At 39.4% G+C, this 21181-nt stretch overlaps 1 protein-coding gene across 6 annotated transcripts in view; it reads left to right on the forward strand.

Moving 5' to 3' along the window:
• Positions 1 to 21181, forward strand: part of NIPAL2 (NIPA like domain containing 2) — a 70992-nt gene that overhangs the window by 33031 nt on the left and 16780 nt on the right. For all 6 annotated transcript variants that reach the window (XR_003683354.2, XM_055091045.1, XM_024115895.3 and 3 more), the window contains 2 exons: positions 4846 to 4905; positions 14125 to 14246. Coding sequence is in view for 5 of the 6 variants with exons in the window: in XM_055091045.1 (XP_054947020.1) it covers positions 4846 to 4905; positions 14125 to 14246 (182 nt within the window). In the remaining variant the exon portion in view is untranslated. The remainder of the gene's footprint in view (positions 1 to 4845; positions 4906 to 14124; positions 14247 to 21181) is intronic.

Consider the following 21181-nt stretch of genomic DNA (forward strand, 5'->3'; position numbering starts at 1 on the left):
TACCGCAAAAAAAAAAAAAAAAAAAAAAAGCCATACCATAACACATTTAAATAGTTACTGAAGTCTCTTCTGTGCTCTTAAACCTTTAATAAAAAAATTATTATTTGGGGAGAAAGGGAATTTAAGTAGAGTGTGCACATATATCTTAATGTTGAAAATTGAAAAAAGGAATGCCAATTTACCTGTTGTTCCACAGACACAAAAATCTAAACTCACATGTAAAAGTCTACCCTTGAGTTTAATTGCCAACATATAGAAAGTTGATGCTTAACTTCTGGTTTACTAATCCCCATTAGTAGTTATTACAGAAGATAATCTAAATCAAGTTTGTACATCCTATCTGAATTCTCGTATGCCAACTCTTGACCACATTAAGGTAAGTAACTCTTCCATAATTACAGCCAGCTCTTGTGATGTCAGAGTGGAGGCGAATGAAGAACAAACTAAGGTTTATTCCTACGTAGATCAGGAAGCATTAGGGAGCTCAACATCAGGGCACATGTCTACCCTTGGGACTGGCACCTCCCCCATGCCTAGACCTGGTTCAGCTGAAGCCACGGGGATCTTGCTAGGCCTCTATCTGTTTTCATCTAGAAATCCGAATCAGAATGCCCAAGTGTAATTTTCCTCGTATCAACCTTGACAGGAAATCATCTCCATTCTGGTTGTTAAACCAGGTGACATTTAATGGCTGAAAAGAGTATAGATGACTCACCAGTAGGAGTCAGTCCATTATAATTGTTGCTGAGATTCTCCTGACCATAAAGTATTATGATGAAGGCCAAGTGACTACCTTAATACACTGCCCCATGGGCGTACTCTTTTGAACCAAAGAAAATACTAGAAAAAACTTTTTTGTCCTTTCCTCTTACAGTAGTATTCCTACTATATATTTTTTTAATTGATCATTTATTTCTTTTTTTAATATTTATTTATTTTTTTACTTTCTTTTGTGGGGGGCGGGCTGCATCAGGTCTAGTTGCGGCATGCGGGGTCTTCATTGAGGCATGTGGGATCCTTCATCGCGGCTCAGGCTCTTTGTGGTGGTGCACAGACTTCTCTCTAGTTGTGGCGCACGGGCTCCAGGGCACGTGGACTTTGTAGTTTGCGGCACACCGGCTCTCTAGTTGAGGCGCGCAAGCTCAGTAGTTGTGGCGCGCGGGCTTAGTTGCCCCATGGCATGCGGGATCTTAGTTACCCAACCAGGGATCGAACCTGCGTCCCCTGCATTGGAAGGCGGGTTCTTTACCACTGGACCACCAGGGAAGTCCCCCTACTATATTTTTTTCCCCATAACCACTGTTTGAATTTTGGTATGTTATCTTTCATATGCTACCTTTTACCTTTTTTTTTTAATGCACTATGATCATTGTGGTCACAATGCCTCTGGAGTCACTGTGTTCACTGTGTAATGAATTTAACTCCAGTGTCCAGGATCACGCTGTACAGACCAGTGTCTGGGAGCACTCTCTGTGTAGACCCATGTCCTGTGAAGGCCAGGATGGAAAAGGATTCATAAACCTCTGCCTAAATAGGCCTGTAGTCAAAAATGTACACAAAACTCTGAGTGCTGAAGTTAGTGCTCAGGGGTAAACTAGAGCTTAATAAGTTACAAGTGTGTTCTGTTTTAATGCTTTTGAACTATTGATCTTGAAATACTCTATTTTTAAATATTAAATTTTACTATAGGAATAAAAGTGTAATAGTTTTTCTCCCGTTGTACACGTTTATTAGGCAATGGTTGTTGATGTAGCAACAACTAGACAGGGTTGAGTCTGACAGATCTCTGATTGCAAATATATATGGGAGCACTTCAGTTTATTTTTTCTCATTTAAAAAATTTACTTCTGTTCTTAGAAGTCATGTTATTAGCTGTTGCTCAGAAACTGTCTTTTTCTCAGCACAGCTCTCATTTTAGCCATGTTTTGCAAGATAAATGAGTTATAAGTAGATGTATATTAACAGAATGTTCTTTTTTATTACTTTCTTTTACAGATAAACTTATTCTCTTATCTAAAAGTTTTGTAGAAAATCACGTTCTCTTAAAACTTAAAAAAAATGCGTCAGACATATAAATTCTTTCAGAAAGTAAAGGTAGCGTATTTATGTTTCATAAAACTTTATTTTATGGCAATTGATATAATTTGATGCTTATAGTATATTTCAAGTTTATTGTTACCAGTCATGTCCTTTTTGCTTTTAGCAGTGAAATTATCTCCTACATAACATTCTTCCCTCTTCCTTCTGAAAGTGAAATTATTTATGAGATGGTGGCTTAACAAGAAGAGAAGGAAAATGATGCCTTTCTTACTCCAAGGGAGAAATGGAGTGTCGTGTACTAGAAAGAGCTCTGGACTGGAATGAGGAAATATGCATGCTGGTTCCAGCTGTGCTGTAATATAAATGTTTGTTAGATGAATGGATCAGTTTCTTTGGACCTCAGTTTCCCAATTATAAAGTTTAGAACATAAAGTAGATTATCTCTCTGTCTACTATTAGCTCTAAAATTTCCTTATTCCATGTAAGCAATCCTTTGCTGTGAAATGGTCAGTTCAAGTATTGTTATAATGGAATGCATTTGGTTTGTGTTAGTGTAATGATACTTCACCTATTTTTTGTTGTTAATCTATCTCCCTCCGCTTGGAAACATTCCTTACCTAATTACACAGGAAGTCAGTAATGGGAGTTGGGAGTGAGGTCTTGATTTTTATACCTTTCCTAATGCTCTAACATGTGAAATTAGTTTCCATGAATTATTTGGTCCAAATCTGAAATAGAAATTTATCATACATTTTTATGCTTGTCCCAAACTCAGTTCTTAATGTAATGGGCTACATATCTATTCATTAATTTGTCTTCAGAAAATATTGCTTTAATGTTTTAAAGCCATGCCACACAATAAACTCATGCTTGGTGGACATTTCCCATGCTCTGTTTATTTTGTGTGAAGCCCCCATTCCTATAAATAACCTGCTCAGGAAAAATTTGCAAGGACATAGCTCAACTTGAATGAGAGAGAGCTAGGTTGAAAAAAAGATGGAAAAAACATATGTGGATTCCAGCTTATCTTGAATGAGTGTTCTGGCGTGGATATTTTTATTTTGTTTTAAATCAATTGCCAGAACACCAGATATAGTTACATTCAAGCTTAACTGATTTAATGGATTATGATTCAGATTCATTAAAATTATATCTATGAAGAATTTTTAGTGACATGGCAAATGGTAATACAGTAACTGAGGAAACTGAGAAAAGAAATTTTGCCTTACAGTTTGACCTCAACCAGAGGGAAATAAACACACAAACATATTAACTGTGGTTCTTTCCTAGATGATGAGATTATTTTATAATGATTTTTCTTTCTGTATTTTTGCTTTAAAAAAATAAGAAATTCAACTAATAGTTTTTGTCAAATATTTAAAATACAAATAATGTTGTGGGGTTTTGTTTTTTGGTTTTGTATTATTGCAAATTTGGATCTTCCCTTGCCTCTACTCGTGACTCCATAAGAGGAACAACTCAGAGTCAACTTACCCCACACACACCTGAGGCCATAGCAGTAGGTCATGGAGCAGTTGTGAGGCTGAGGTTTCAGTAGCATCAATAATGGGAAAGAGGGTCTTCAACATCACAAGGGTCAGCAAATGCAGGAGATCCCACCAACACTTTTATTTATGTGCTGAGTACTAACTACACATGGGAGATCTTCAAAGAATAAGGTATATCTCAGAGTAAAAGGAACTGATAATCTTTTGCAGGGGACAGGCAAAAAAAATCCTAAGTGTAACAAAAAAGTTATATATTATAAGGGGTAATCACACATATGGGTGGAGTGGTCAGTGTGGGGGAATCCAGAGGTGATGCTTGAGTCTAGAGTTGGGTGAAAGGATGGAGGCAGAGTTGCCCAGGGAATAGCTTGTATAAAAGTCCTTTAGCATGAAACTCAGTGGGGGTTCTGGGAATTGTGATTATTTTAGTAAGAGTGGACATAGACTATAAAAGAGATCGAGGGCAAACGTGGCAAGGAAATTGTCAGGAGTAAAATCACGGCTGTCTTTGAATGTCATGCTTAGCAGTTTGGCCTTTGTCTGGATGGCTAGAAGCCATTAAGAGGTTTTAAAGCTGTGGTTTTCCATTAGATTTACATTTTAGAAAGATGACTCCTAGTGGTGTGGGGAAGGGGTAGTGAAATGGGAGGCTCCAGAGGGAAGCTACTTTAACAGTCTAAGCCTGAGGTGAAGCTGACCTGAACCATGACAAGGGAATGAAGAGGGCATGGACTGGAGAGACAGTGAAATCCAGACTTAACAGACCCAGTAGCCTGTTGGATGTGTGGTGTGAAGGAGAGGGGACACCAGGAGGAGTCTTAGGCTCCTGGTACTCAATAGAGGTATCACTGGAATAGGGGTTATGGGAGGAGATAATGGGAAATAATGTTTGCGTTTGGAATATATTTAAAGTTAAGACTTCCTCCTTTTCATCCTTTCTTCTTTCCTTCCCTTCTATCTCTTTCTGCCTTTCCATCCCTTTCTTCCTTCCTTCCTTCCTTCCTTCCTTCCTTCCTTTCTTTTCTCTTCATTCATACATTTAGTAAACTCTTATTAAGCCCTCACTGTATACCATGCACTACCCCAGTCACTGTCGTAGGTTCATTGTAAACCAGGCCAATTTCCATGACTCCTCAACCATGAGGGGCAAGAGGCCGTCTCCACAGCCCCAACCGCCAGGTGTCTCTGACCAGGACACAGCTAGTCAGGCCTAAGACTACTTAACTCCTTTCAAATGGCATTGCATAATATATGTTTTTATATTTGGAAACACCACTAATGGCCATTTTCTTTCTAGGTAGTGCCATTATTTCTGTTATGTTTCTGAAAGAAAATTTGAGAGCCTCAGATTTACTAGGTAAGTAATTATTTAATTCATGTAATTAAAACACTGCTTGATGAGGAAATAAATAATCCTATCCAATAAAAATATGTGTTTTAAAAACAGGAAGCAAATTACTGAAATGGATATAGTCTCATCTAGAGGCGAACATTATTCTGTCTTGGAACTGCCATCTACTCTTTGACAAGAAATACGTGCACATTCATTATACCCTCTGCCCCTGCCATTGACCACAGCACATCGTTATTTTACAGTATTATTATTATGAATGTTACGAAATTTTTATGAACATAATAAAATCCAAGAAAACATCTGTTACCTAATAGAGTATTCCACTTCATAGGACATATTTGATAGATTGTTGTATGAAAGTACTACATAAAAATGAAAACCACATACAAAATTTAGATGCACCAAATAACTGCCTAATTTCTATTTAGCCCTTTCCAAAAGTAACATAGAATGCTGATCTTCAAAATTGTACTTAGAAATACAGCTATTAATGGAAAATCACAGTAGCCTTCCTGGCTGTAAAAGATTTCCGCTATATGGCAAAGCCATCACATATTGATTGTATCTTCTACCTCTAGTTGGAAATATCATTAGTGAGAAGAATTATAGAGCTTCATATTTTCTTCCTTGACAAAATCCTGTCTGAATTACTGCTGACATATGATAATGAGTATAATACTTCAGGAACTTTAAATAAATCTATGTCTACTCGGTTCCAAAGAGATCATTTTAAACAAATTTTGAGCTTAAATGTGACACCAGTGTTGGTATGTTGAACATTTGTTTCCCTGATCATGTTTCCCTTGAGCCTAGTGTCTTGAAAGAGTTTTCACTTTTTCTTTTTCCTCCTTGGTTTGATTCTGCTAGTAGAGTTTTTAGTCAACATTGTCAAATTTTCATGGTTAAAATGTTTTTCCAAATGCATTCATATGTGAATTCAAATATATTATTTTTCTGTACTCTTTTTTCGTATTATGTTTATGGACTCATTTGGGGAGGTTGCATGGAATCGGAAATAAGAATGAGCAATGCCTGAGTCTTATAGATTAAAACAATTAGGTCTTACATTATGTTTCTCATTTATCAAATGTCTTAGGGAAACTTTAAATCATTTAATCTAACATATGTCATCTTTTGTAGTTAATGGTTGGTTAATGTTTAAATAAATGTAAGGTATTTAATGAGGTAATACAGATGGATGTAAAGGAAAACTTGCCAATTATCATGCACCCTTGTGATAAAAAGATGATTAAGACAGAATCCCTGCCTTCAGATAATACAATGATAAAATATATACAAAAACACATTTTTTAAAAGCAGAAGATAATATGTATCATAATGCCTTGAGCCTTTAGTTTAGAGCAGGGTTTCTCGACCTCAGCACTACTAACATTTTAGGCTGGATAATTCTTCATCCTAGGGGGCTGTCCTATGCATTGTAGGGTGTTCAGCAGCATGCCTTTTGGCCTTTACCCAGTAGTTGCCAGTAGCACACTTTGCCCCAGTTATGACTACCAAAAATGACTTCAAACACTGTCAAATCTCCCCTGGGGGCCAAAATTGCCTCCGGTTGAGAACCACTGGTTTAGAATAAAGAGAGGTTACTCTAGCTGGGAAGCTCAGAGAGAATTTTCTACAGCAGAGGTACCATTTGAATCAGTTCTGACAGCTGACTAGGACAGGCATAGGCCACATCCAAGCATTTGGAGAACGACATACAGAGGGAATAACACGAGAAGTGTTGACAAAGGTACAAAAAGGTAAGGCAAGTTTCTATGTAATACTGTACTACAACCACTGCCAATGAGGATTAGGAAAAAAATTAAGGAGAGTCATAACTATAGAAAGGGAAGAAACAGAAATATCAATAGGTGCCAATGATTTGATTTTATACTTAGAAAACCCCATCAGCTAAACGTTGCTAAAAGCAGTATACTAGCTCGACATCAAAGGATATAAATTAAACTCACTCTCAAGGGTTCAAATCTGTATTCAACTTCTGCTATCAACTGTGTGGCCAACGTATTACTTAACTTCTCTAAGCCTCAGTTTGCTGACAAATATAGACGACTGTTTTGGGGGGAGGGTGTTGTTTCTTTTTTCATTTTTGGCATGCGGCACGCAGCATGAGGGATCTTAGTTCCCCAACCAGGGATGGAAGCCGCGCCCCCTGCAGTGGAAGCTTGGAATCTTAACCACTGGACTGCCAGGGAAGTCCCTAGAAGACTGTTTTAAGGGTCACATTGGATAATTGATACAAGCACTCTGAGAAATGTAAAGCCCTGTTAATAAAATTGGCATTATTTCTGTGATCAACTTCATTACCAAGAGGTAATACTAGAACATTAGAAATAGGAAACACACACACATACACATATAACAAAAAAAAACACAAACAAAAACCTCTATTAATTCTTTGATTCTTTGCTAATTTCTCTACTTTAATAACAGTCAACGTTTATTAAATATTTACTCCTTTCAGGTACTGTGTTTTACACGAACCACCTCATTTAAATGTAGGAACAGTCCATTTATAGAACTGATACTTAGGTTAAATAACTTAACCAAGGTCAAATAATTAGTCAGTGGTGGACCAGTGTTCTAATAATGGCAGCCTGATTTAACTATAGCATAATGGGTGAGGGTAAGTCTCTAGTGTCAGAGAGCTATGTGACCTTTGCTAAGTTACTTAGTCTCTTTAATTAAGCCTCATTTCCTCAACCTTAAAGTGAACTATTACCTACCTTGTAGGATTAAATGAGTTCATGTATGTAAATCTCTGAGAACGGGGTCTGTCATGTAATAAGTCCTCAATAATGTCAGCTATTATTATCCTTATTACTAACACCACCCCCCACCACTACTGGTTCATGAGAGGAAACCTTGATTAGGATATTCTAACGAACTTTAGCAATCCAGGTAACATTTTGCACAACTCTGGTTGAGTTTTTTTAGCCTTTTAACTTAATGCTTTTTGAGCAGGGATAGATCTGATGTCACATTTGTTTCATACTGTAATTAAAAGTGATCAATTCTTGACTTGAATCTAGAGTTACAGGAATAAGAAAGGATTTAGTCACCGATTCCATACCCATGCTTCCAACAGCAATATCGTACAATTATCATGATCTGAGATGTAATAACCCATTTCGTGCTTGGGGAAGGACTTTTCCCCAACCGTACTCAGTAATGTGTTAAGTCACCTGTATTTTCTTTGGGCCTGTATTGCTGTTGCCTTGAGAAAATTTGGCTCTTTCCGTTAAAAGCTAAAAATGCTTTTTTTTTCTTTACAGGGACTAAAATCAAACAGGGAAAAGAGTAGTTAATGGCATTTTTTTGAAAGATTAACGTATAAGCATGCTAAAAACTAAATCATCAAAATGTGCAAAAGACAATCATTTACTTTTCCCTGCTTCAAGCAAATGAAAGTTTGTTTTTCATGATGGAACAAATGAAGATTTTTTTGGACCATGTGGAAACAAGCTGAATTAATTTATTGCCAAATGTTGCTCTGTGGCTATGAAGCATTTCAGCACTAGCCTCAAAAAATGACCTCACAAAAGCTATGTCTGAAAGGAATCGCCAACTATTATTAACTCAATGACAGGCTTTGGACTGTGCTCTGATTCTTAGTGGATTAATAATTTTAAATTATTTTAATGATTATTTTTCCTCTAAAAAGCACCAAATTTCTCTCCCCTTCAAGCAGCCAGAACTATAGTGTTTTCCCCCTCTTCTCCCTTAGTCATCAAAAATACTGAATCTAATAGTCTGTGAGATCCTAGTTGATTTAATCCAGATAGCATCATCATAAAAAGAAAAATTATAGTCAATTCATCAGCACTCTCCAGAGACCAGTAAGTTGATTATTTCAAGTCACCTATAAATGGTTTCCCCAGATAGAATGTCAGGAGATTAATAGTGAGACAAAGACCACCTCCTTCCTTCCTACTCCCACACCAGAGGTCAGCTTGGTTTGAAGCCAGTATCTAGAATATAGATCTAGCCAAACAAACCATCATTTCTCGTGAGAGGACAGATTAGCTATTTGGTCTTAAAGTTGCCTCAAGAAAGGTAGACTTGCTGATGCTAGATTCAGAACTATTTGGATTCACTATATTATTGAGACTTCCCAATCCAGGGCTCCTTCAGGATTTAGCTGCCTTCAGCCTGGGGAATCTGGAAAGATTGTACTGAGGGGAAAGCATCCTTTGGTGTTAAGAGGTCCAGTTTATGCTGTGACTCCTGGTAACCCACAAAAGCCATAGCTGGACCCCCATTGATCAGGAGGCATATTGCAGGCTCCAAGAGAACCAACCAGCAGTGTTGGCTGACATCAGGTTGGCTGAATTTTTAAAACTCTTAAGGCTACCAGAAGTCAGGTCAAGCCAGATTCCAGAAGCTAGCTAAAAGGCAGTTAACGCTAGCTGGCACTGAGCCGGAGAGTGGGGACAAAATTAAAGGGGATTTCAGGTTTTACTTAAGGAGAAGGGTGGGCTGGGAAACCAGATGTCCGTTGAGGAAGAACTGTGCAAGTAGACCCTAGAATCCAAGGCTTGCACAGGTGAGGAACTCAGCAGGTTGGAGATGCCAGTGAACAGAGCATAAGAAGGAGGCTGATTCTAGGCTGTTTTCCCTTCCACCACTTTTATATTCAACTTCAGTCCACAAGTATCTATAGGAGACTTTTGCAACAGAACTTCAGTAGCCTCTTGAAACAGAGGCTGCATTCTCACAGCTGGATCCAGTTAAATGTCAGGCATTTCTCAGAGTATAAAACATTCCTCAAAACACTACTTCAGGATGATATAAATGGTCAAATATGTTTAGAAAATATTACAGCCATATCCTCCCTAAGGAGATTCACAATGAACACTAACACATTGAGGATCTCAGGGGTCTTCCAGTAAAAGAACTATTTAAGTTGGTTTAACTCACCTCTTTCCAAATAGATTTGACTTGAGACCTTTTTTGGTGGAGGGTCCATCTTACGAAACTGGGTTCTAGGGAACACCAGTTTGGAGACGCTCTTCTAAAGGAACCTCAGGGCCAGTCAGGGACCCCAGGGACCACTGCCAGGAGGAGTCAGTTCCTTCTGTCCCCAGTGGGGATGCTTCATCCAGCCTCAGGTTATGCTCAGTACAACTCCTGGGTGCCACTCGCTGAGACTACAATGTGAAGGACAGCCATGAGTTGTCCGTTCATCAGCTCCGGTCCATTGTGCATACAAGAGGTAGAAGAGTGCAATCACTGAGAATAAGTTACCTAGGTTCCAATCCAAGATGTCCACTTAGCTAGAAAATCCCAGACAAGAGAGTTGTTCCCTCTGTGACTCAATTTTCTCCTATGTCAAATGTGGCTAGTAATACTTTAACAGTATCCAATGTTATGTATTATATAATATATAATATACATATAGTATATGTTAGTATAGTAACATGGTGGTATAGTTATTTTTTGCAGGCTTTTTTTGTAAGAATTATTATATGTGTATAAAGCATTTAGAATTGTGCTAAGTATTAGCTATTACTATTATAGTTCTTATTATCATCACATTTCTGTATGACGGTGATCATAATATAACTCTCATGTCAGCCACAATTGTCTATGAAATCTATAGTTTTAAGAACATCGCTTAAAAAGAATGATACCTTCCCTTGCCCTCCCAGGTTACCTAGTCTATCTACTATAAAGAGCAGGGATGAGTTTGTTTCCCTGCTTTGTACATATGACAAGTTTATAGGAAGAGATTTTATTAAAACTTGTGTACTGTATCAAGCTAAATCTGAAACTCCCATCAGATCATTATAGACTTTTATGTGACTTGAGTCGTATTTGATGAGAAAATGTATTTGCTGCAGGTCTGGGCATGAGGGTGGTAGATGAGGCCACATCCCTGTATCGTGGGTCGTATCCAACATCCCATGGTTGACCCCCACCTGCAGCTTACCCACTGCTGCCCGACTGCTCCACCTTTGGTCCCCTCCAATAGCCAGCTCTTGGTGCTTTGTGCACCAGTTCCCTGAGGTTAGCAGTGGGTAGCAAACATAGCACTGGTAGCGTTCCTTCTTCTCTGTGTTCTCTCAGTTACATCCTTTGCTTTCTTTTACCTTCTTTTAAGACCAGTGGAGAGAAGTCTTCACTAGGCAGTCAGGAGATGCCAGCCAAGTCCTTCCTATCCTGCCCTTCTATTCTCAAATTGAGTTGTTAACCCTGTAGAGACAGCCCCAGGGACAGTCCCTGGTCATCCCTAGACTACAACATTAGAGATACGAGTTTGGATTAAGTTTGAAGCTTGACTCAGATGGTCTTTGACCCTTGGCAGTCAGCATCCTAAGTTGGATCTGTCCCAGGGTCCTTTGTCACATCAGGTCTCCAGATGAGCTTTCAAACATATTCAGCTCCCCAGACTGGCCTCTTGCAGAGCCAAATTCCTGGAGTCTAGCAGGTATGATAAGTTAATTTGTACCTAGAAATGAGGACACTGTGTCACAGAGGGATAAACAACTTGCCTGGGCCCTTCCAGCTAACAGTAGCAGTGAAATTTGAATTCTGTGGAGCTAGTCTCAGCTTGGATTAGACTTCTCCTATCCAAGTCTTGACCTGGCATTTAACCATTTCCCTGGGCCAAGGGCATGTCAAGTGCTGCTTTCTTTCCTTTAGGATCTTATACTTCCAGAGTACTCCTTTGGTCAAATAGGCCAACAAAAGGTAAACTAGCAAGTTTTCTAAGTCAGAAATCTGTGCCTTTCAAAAGAGGGAATATTTGTGGCTTTACTGAAATAAAAATAACAGGAACTGATGTTTCATGCCGCTTTTAGAAAAAGGTGGGATGCAAATATATTTTACAGAAATTTATTGAAGGACTTGCTAATGGCTACCTTCAACACTTTTAAACACTTACGTTAATGTGCACATGACTCATGAAGCAGAGAGTAAATCACACAGAAAAATAAAAATGACACCAAAGAGACAAGGAAATGACAGGTAGCAGCTATCCAGAACTTCCTTTGTAAATGTCGGAAGTTGCTGAAATTAAAATTATTATGAAGAAAGAATGTATGACCTCCTGAGCTGCCACGGAGTTACTCGCTAGTCTTGCAGTGACATGAGGTACAGATGAGATAATACATGTGAAAAGTACTTTGAAAGGATAATTGTAAAACCGTCAGTCATTTTATTTGTTTTTAAGGAGTTTTGGAATGCAGTGAAGATCTACATTGGTGGAAATGGGCACAGTATGCAAATGTGGAAGCAGATGTGAAACAGGGAGGGATGTGTCAGGATGTGAAACAGAGACCGTATTGGAAATAACACTGCCTCCACAAAATGGAATACTATGCAGACTCTGAAAGAATGAGGCCGCCCTACATATAATGATGTGAAACATTCTCCAAAGATGTTCTGTTAAGTAGAAAAAAAGCAAGATACAGAAAAGTGTGTATAATATGCTACTATCATTTGCATATAAAACCAAAACACATGCACTCTCACACACACCTGCCTAAAACATCTCTGAAAAGAAAACCTCAAGAACCAGCAGCTGTAGCTAACTTTGAGGAGGGGACCTAGTGAGCCCCAAGGGTGTGAGAGAGATTTAACTTTTCACTGATCCCTCTTGTGTGGCTTTTGAATTTTTTACCATACGCGTGTGTTACCCATTCAAAACTAAATGTTCTAAAAAGGAAATTTAATTGACACTAGATACAGTTAGATGAGATAAAGAAATGACTGACAGAGGAACTCAATATAGATAAGAAATCTGGATTTCACAAAAGTAAATTGGAAGTCTCTGAGACTTTGAAATTGTATTCAATGCGTTTATTCTACTTTACTATACCAAGTTTAGAAAAGTGTTTTCTTTTAAATCCCTTCTTCCTATGAATGTAATATTGAACAATTATCTTATAAGATTTTTTTTTTTCAAAGAAAGGACAGACCTGACCAATAATTTTGTCTAGGTTCTTATGTATGGTTTTAATTATTTTCCTTTCATTGAAATGCTTAATAATGTATATTGTTTTCTTTTTTAAAATTCTCATTAGAAAATAGCTTTTAAAATTGTGTATATGATTTCTGTCTTCACAAAGTATTACAGAATAATTTGTTGCATTAGAGTAAGCTTATTTTATAGCTTCTACAATACCATGAATAGCTATTGTCCAGCTTGTGTAAAAAATCAAATGAATTCTCAGAAACTAGAGTTAAAAACTCGAAGTCATTTGGTTAAGAGCAACAGGAAATTGATGTCTTCAAATTGTGAGATTTTATAGACACACCAAATTGTTTCAGGTTGGAGTGAATGCTGGTTGTAAATTATATACACAACAATGCTGACCTCAATGGTGAAACAGGTTGAATTATGTTTTCATGTGTGCTATCCAAAAAATGCTACATAAACCAGTTTTTCTCAGGTTGCTAATTATTAATAAATAAGCAGTTTTCCATGTTATTTGGAAAGGCAAGTCCCCTCCTTCTGTGGCCACTCCTCCCACACACATTCCCTTCCTCCATTATTACAGTATAAGTAACGTTAAGGTGATGACAGTAACACATTCCTACATAGGTTTATTATGTGGTATTTTACCAAGCTATCCCTGGAATTCTAGATTTTAAATTGGATCAAATAAATCTTACAGGAGAGTCATCTTTCACCTTCGTTATTTCTGCTAAAACGACTCCAATAAATGGCAATGATTAAGGTATTCATTTACCAGAGTTTCAAAGTGTAAAATACCCAAGTTTGTGTGTGTAAAGGACCCAAAGATGACTAGGTGCAGAGTAGATCATCATCAGGTGATGGATTTCCCCACTCTCTGGGCTCTGCCATCTAGATCTAGATGGATCTAGATTCACTGTGCACTTACTGGTCCACGTGGAAACAAACAGCCAGGTTGGATGTGTTTTCATGTCTCCATATGCATGCGTTCTGATCTTCCCCATCTTTGAGGAAAGCTTCTCTGAAGAGGCCACGATTCATCTGGAACAACAGAGAAAAATCAGAATTTATGTCCTACCGCATCCATTCCCTAGCCCTTATCCCCCTTTAAAGATAATGCCGTCGGATGAATGCATGATACTATCTGGGGATGGTTTGATGAATCGTATTTTAATAGACACGGACCTTTACGAGCAATGCTTAGTCTATAGGTAATGTTTACATAAACAAAAAGGCTTAAATGTCCCTTTTCAACTTGTTTGTCTTTTCAATTTTGTTTAAAGGTATGACACTGGCATTTGCAGGAACATATTTATTGGTGAACTTTGCTCCAAATATAACTCAGGATATCTCTGCAAGAACAGTACAGTATTACTTTGTTGGCTGGCGGTTCATGACCTACGGGGTAAGAATTCTAAAAATTTTACTGTTGCAGAGCAATATTATCTAGACCACTGGTACCTGCAGATGCTGGAGAACTAATATAATCTTTTCTTCTCAGCATTAATATCTCATTAAAATGTAAATATATTTGACCAGTACTAAAGTATTTCAAACACTAAATCAGCAATAAAAGCACCCCCGTTTCCCAGGTATTCTGTCCTTGGGGTGACCTATCACTGGAACAATTTCCACAATTTAATGGAATTTAATCCGGCAAATTCCAGAGCAACATATTTTAGGACAATTCAGAGTAAAAACAAACAAACAAAAAAACCCTCTTCCCAGGTCAAAGGAAAGTACTTGAAGACACATTTTACTTCACTGAATTTTTATCCAAGATAGGTATTCCCTTCAAAAAAGCATTCTTTGAGACCAATGCAGTAGCCTGTCTTAGGAGAAGCAGACAGCGGGTAGGGCAATACTGAGAGATGTGTAAAAGAAAGAACAGAATGAGCTGTTGTAGAAATTGGAAGCCACTAATTGGGATATTTTATTTGATGCAATGGCTGTATCCGGTGGGTATAGAGCAGTGGTCCCCAAACTTTTTGGCACCAGGGACCCGTTTCGTGGAAGACAATTTTTCCACGGAGGGGGGTTGGGGTGTGATTCAGGCAGTAATGCGAGCGACGGGGAGCGATGGAGAGCGGCAGGTGAACCCGCCACTCACCTCCTGCTGTGCAGACCGGTAGAGGTCTGAGGCCCGCGGGATGGGGACCCCTGGTACAGAGAATGTGATTGAAATGGTTAGTATGTAACTTGTTATGGAAGTCAGTTTAGATTGGAGAATAAGAATATTCTAGGAAGGGCAGGCAGTAAGAAGAAAACTGGGATTGTCTAAATGAGCATTTAACCAGGAACCGAATTGGTAAAATATCAAGAGTTGTGAATTCAATAAAAATAATCAAAGCACACAGAGTCAAACAATTTTAGGGTTAGAAGTGACCTCAAAAAACTATCTGGTCCAGTGCTCTGCCATTAAAACAGGTAAAATAGTATGATCCTGCTGTATACCTATTATTTAAACGTGTGACATTGGCATTTGCAGAGACATGGCGAACTTTGCTCTCAGTGTGATGTAACTCAGGATATTACAGCAGGAACTGCATGGCATTACACTATGGTGTGGCCCTTCCTAGTCGTATGACAAGAATCCTATAAATTTTACCATCTCTGATATACAATTCTGACCACTCGGACACAGGTGTTTATAGGGCTTTTCTTTTTATAGTCTCTCACTGTACTTCTTTCTCTTACTCAACAGAGACACTCTGTTTAAAAACATTCCTCATACTCTACACCCCCTTTAATAAACTATCCTATTTCCCTTCTAAACACCACCAAAGATTTATTCCCCTCCACTTTCTCAGCTCCTAGTCACTCCTCACTTGTCCTAAGCTAGTAGACCCCTCCCCACGAATTACCAAGTGGAATTGCTTTTTTTGGTCCTGATTCTTCTTGAGCCTCGTGCAGCACTTCCTGATGGTCCACCCTCTTCTCCTTGCATCTCTCTCTTCCCGGGCTTCCTCGGTTTGTTTTCCCTGTTTCTCTTCTCCTCTCTGATCAGTCCATCCCAGTCTCTTGGTAGGTAACTCCTTCTCTTCTGCCATCCACTCTATCTATTTGTGCTACAAACTCATCCAGGGTTTTCTAGGGTGATCTCATTGCCCACTCCACCACCATCATTCTTTAGAAAGACTTCCAAATCCAGACCTGCATCTCCTTCCCAGATCTCTTCTAAGCTGCAAAGCTGTGTTCTCATCTGTCTACTTATTACCCGTCCCCGCTTGGATGTTCCCATAGATTCTGCAAAAGTAACATCTCAGAAACTGAACTCAATATCTTTTCCCCTAAACTCCCTCCTCTCTTAAATTGGAAGGTTCCCCTTACCCCTGCCCTCCATCAAACTTTAGGATTGGGCTTCCCAATTCAGAGTAGGTTTCCTCAGGTCCGTCATACTTTGTGTCTCCCCCTCCCCTATTTTATCTTCCTACTTGTTCACCATACCCAGTCCTTTAACTATTAAGGCTTTCATCAATCAAATCTAAGCACTAGAAGGGCTCATTGAGCATTTCGTGATAGTCTAGACTTGATGTCCTACCAACACATTATTATTCTTTGCCTACAAGCAAAACAAATTCTTCATCCGGTAAGAAAAGGGTCACAGAGTCTGTGACCAGAAAATTAAAAGCCTGAGCTGAATCCTTTGGAGATTAAAGATGCATCAAGACTTATTTCCTGGAATAAACAGCATTGTTTGATGATGATGTATTTTATATCATTTTAACACCGTAGAAAACATTTTAAAAGAACAAAACTACCTTTTTAAACCTTATAGTTCCACGAAAAAAGTACTCTGAAATTAACTACATTTTTCCACTTTCCAAAGTTAGCTCTTAATTAATTCATTTATTCACAATTCATTCAACTTATTAGCCACCTAGGATACAGAGGGGAATTCCTGAAGCAGGAATTTTATAGTCCTGGGAGAGACCCATATTCCTGTAAAATAATGAAAGTATATTTGAAAGTAAATGTTGCCAAAAATGTAAATAATTCCAGATATTTATAAGATAGCATAAAATAAACCTTTAATAAAGTCACATTTGGATAGCACTATTGGCATTAGACTCTTAGGGGAATAGATCTATATTATCTTAGTTTATCTCAGTTTGGAATTTAATCCATTATATGTTGCATCTCTATAAAGACTCTAGAAGTTATCAGTTACATACTAAGATCTTGAGCTGAAGTTTGGTTTAAATCTGTTAAACATCTACGTAATTAATATTTAATCCTTCAACGTGGCAGAGTCTGTGCTTTTTCTGCAAACCATAATTGCAAAGATCATAGTTACAGTAATTAAGACGATTCTTTGAAGTACGTTCATCTAACAGTTTTTGTATTACACCAAGTATAAATGCAATACCTGAACTGCCTTTCGGGACTGATCAAATAACTAATAAAATGAATAAAAGTATTTTAAGTCTGAATAAATTTTACATATCTCAAAAGGGGATTGTAAAGTCATATTACAGACTAGTTAATAGCATCTCCTTGTGTCATGTGTCGACCTGTCCCAGGTCAATATCCATTTTCCCTTTAAGGCTTACATGAAGTCAAAGCCTCAGAAACAAGGCCCGGGAGCCTACCCTCTGAGCTGGGACTCTTTTGGGCAGGAAGAGGATTTGAGGAGCCTGGTGTCTACCGGCCAGAGAGGAGTGAAGTGTCCTTTGCTCACCCACTAAAGCAGACTTTCCCACCCGCTGCTTGCCAAAAAGCAAAGAGCAATCAAGTTTGCAAGGTCAAACTAGCTTGGAGAGACGCTATAAAACACACATGGCCCCCTGAGAAATTCATCATCTCCATCAGCAAGTTAAAAACTAGAAGTCCTTTAGGAAAGAGACAGGCTTAACCTTGTTAATCCTGCCCTGCCCGGGCTTATATGACCACGAGGCCCTTTTCTTGAAGGGCCTTTTGTTGAGTAGCAATTATTAATGCCTCTGCAGAACCCACATGAGGGAACGTGGCTCTGAGCCTCAGCTAATTCGTGTTCTTTGGCAGGCTTCACTGTGGCTGTTTTGCCCACCCAGATTTCCCCATAGACTATTCAGATGGAAACCTCTCTTGTGAACACAGAATCCTTCAGAAAATAATCTGCGTGGTGCTCATTTCCTCTCCACTAGACCAAAAATTAAATCAGCCGAAGCAGGGACCCAGCCTGTCGATTGGTGTAATTCTCTACCCCGAAGCCAATTATTAAGTTGGCCTTTCTGTCAAAAGCTGCTTCAGCAACCCACCAGCAGGTGTTAAAACCTGAAGGGAGAAAACTATGTGTGTACAAAGCCTCCGTGTCTGTTGCATGAGGTTCATCTGCTTTGTTGTCTGAATGTAAGTAGCACTCGCAGGTCTGCACTAGGATACACTTTGCGGCCGCAGTAGCCCACCTCACCGAGCAGTCTGAGCCCTATGCCCAGTCCGACCACGTTCTGTCCTTCATCTGCGCAACAGCCCTAGACATTGGCAGATGGAGAAACTGAGTTAGGGAGGTTCAGTAACTTGTCCAAGGTCACTTAAATACTAAGTGGCAGAGCCAGAATTCAAAACCAGGTCATCCACTTCTGGGGTGCGCACTCCAGTTCATTTCCCCACACAGCTCTCCAAGCAGAATTAATACAAGCTGACCTCCGTGTATCAGACCTTTGTCCAGGCTTGGCCTTAGAGAGAACCTTTGCAGAGCTCATTTCTTTTGGACAAGGCAGCTATATCAAAGGCTATACTTTCAGAAAGAACTCTGTGAGAGAAAAGGAGGTGAACACAGGCTCAGATTCTGGTAGTAAGGCTAGGGTTTCCAGTGATGACATTTTGCGTATCTCTTTTGTCACATCATCCCATGGACTGCCAGTGCCCTTTTTACCACTGAAAACAGGGTGATGCGTGCCTTTAAATCAAATTGGAGAATGAATTCAGAAAACCCAGAATAATTCAGACAACTCATCCTGAAAATTTTGTTCTTCTGGAAAGACTTCAGGTATATTGTTTCCATAACAAATTGTCACCAACTTAGTGGCTTAAAACAACACAAATTAATTTTCTTACAGTTTTGAAGGTCAGAAGTCCAACACAGGTCTCATGGACTAAAATCAAGGTATTGGCAGAGCTGTATTCCTTGCGAGCGCCCCTTTGGGAGAATCTGTTTCCTTGCCTTTTCCAGCTTCTAGAGGCAGCCAGCATTCCTTGACTTGGGTCTTTCTCATGTTACATCTCTCTCTGACCACAGCTGGGAAGGTTCTCTGCTTTTAAGGACCCTTGTGACTACACTGGGCCCACTCGGATAATCCAGGATAATCTCCGCATCTCAAGGTCCATAGCCTTAATCACATCTGCAAAGCCCCTTTGCTGTGTAAAGTAACATGCGCACAAGTTCCAGAGATTAGGACGTGGACATCTTGGGGTGGGAGGGGGGGCATAATTCTGCCTTCCAGAGCTGTACCACTTAACCCTTCTGAGCCTTGGTTTCCCCATCTGTAAAATGAGGACAGTAATAGTGCCCACCTCCTGAGGTTGTTGTGAGGATTCAATGAATTAGTACAAGTAAAGCATGGGGCAAGCATGCACTAGGTGCTGCTATTATTTCTGGCCTCTGAGATAGCAATCAGCAAAGCAGCCTCTTCCTGGGTCGCAACAACCTGCAGAAGTCACAGCTTCTCTGATGTTGATTTTTTTCAGAGAGGAGAGAAAATGTTACTAGAAAAGAAAAAATTAACATTAACTCATGCTGCTTGAATATTTTATTCCCGGGAGCTCTGTGATCTCTTGCCACAGGACAGAACCCAGGGCAACTGCAGTCATTCTGTGAATAATAGGAACTCATGTTTTATAGATCTGAAGCCACAGAGATAGAGTTTGTAAAAAAAAGTCATACATGATTTTCAAAACTGATAACTACCATCGTTCCCCCAAAAAAATGTTAGTAATTGGCATGCTAACAGATTTAGCTAACATGCTCTGTGCCTTAGTGCAGGAAGAGCTTTCTTCCCTCCAGCCACAAATACAGTGGTCCCGAGAGCTGCTGGGAGCTGTCTGTAATTGTATCACATGAGAAATGGACAGCTGTGGTGGAGGGGAGACCAAGCCCAGAGGGATGCTTCGGTTTGGATAGCAGCTTTCAGGAAAGCAAAGAGATAGGAGCTGAATAGCTTTTGTAGCACGACTTGATTAAATTAAAGGTCTGGCAAGTAAGTGCTATAAGGAAGAGTTAAAACGATTGGTATAATTTGCCAGGAAAAGAAAAGACTAAGGGATGAGTTAATCTTCCACGTTAGATGCAAAGGTTTTTAAATGAGGAAGATACGGTCCTGCTGCTTTCCATGCCCACAGAGGATTAAAGGGAGAAACAAACCAACAAGCAAAACCTTGAGTTAGAACAGAAGAGACATGTTTATTTAGGGCTCCATAAGTAAAATGCAGCCCTGAAAGTAGTGAAGTCCCTAACTCTAGTCATTTTTAAGAAAAAAATTAATGCTGGTATTTTCACTTGTCCAATGTAAACATTCATATTTATGATTTCAGTCCAGAGATACTGTCTCTTTGGGGGGAGAAAAAAAAAAAGCTATGCTTCAGGTTATCTTAAGGACTACAAAAAAGAAAAAAAAGCTAAAACAAAAATAAAATCGAGGGCTTCTCTGGTGGCGCAGTGGTCGAGAGTCCGCCTGCCGATGCAGGGGACGCGGGTTCGTGCCCCGGTCCGGGAAGATCCCACATGCCGCGGAGCGGCGGGGCCCGTGAGCCATGGCCGCTGAGCCTGCGCGTCCGGACCCTGTGCTCCGCAACGGGAGAGGCCACAGCAGTGAGAGGCCCGCGTACCGCAAAAAAAAATAAATAAATAAAATAAAATTGAGAACTCAAAATTATACTAGTTTTCTTAAAGGTAGGAAAATTTTAGACATTCAATTAATACTTATTGAACACAGTTTATTAGACATGAGGCTTGTTTTTCGGCAAGTTGTTCATAATAACTTTGAGGTGTAATTTACTCATGAATTCGAAAAATAGGCACTGAAGGCAGAAAAGGTCCCTGTTCTCATAGAGCAGATGTGCTAGTGGGAAGGAGACAAGAAACACATAACCACACGAACAGGTCATGATAAAATACTCTACAGTAGCCACCTGAAGTCGGGGTTGTGACAGGATGACTGGGTGACTCTGTGAGATCCGAACCATCTGGGAAGATCTCTCCGAGGAGCTGAGTGACTAGGAGTCATTGTGCAAACAATAGCTCAGGGAAAGAGCATTCTAGGCAGGGCAAACTCTTAGTACAAAGGCCCCAAAGCTGAGCAATCTGAGGACCTCAAAGGACTCAGCGGGGTGGCAGAGGTTGGCGGGGAGGGGTAGGCCATT

The sequence above is a fragment of the Physeter macrocephalus genome, chromosome 15, assembly GCF_002837175.3.
Source record: "Physeter macrocephalus isolate SW-GA chromosome 15, ASM283717v5, whole genome shotgun sequence".
Classification (NCBI taxonomy): Eukaryota; Metazoa; Chordata; class Mammalia; order Artiodactyla; family Physeteridae; genus Physeter; species Physeter macrocephalus.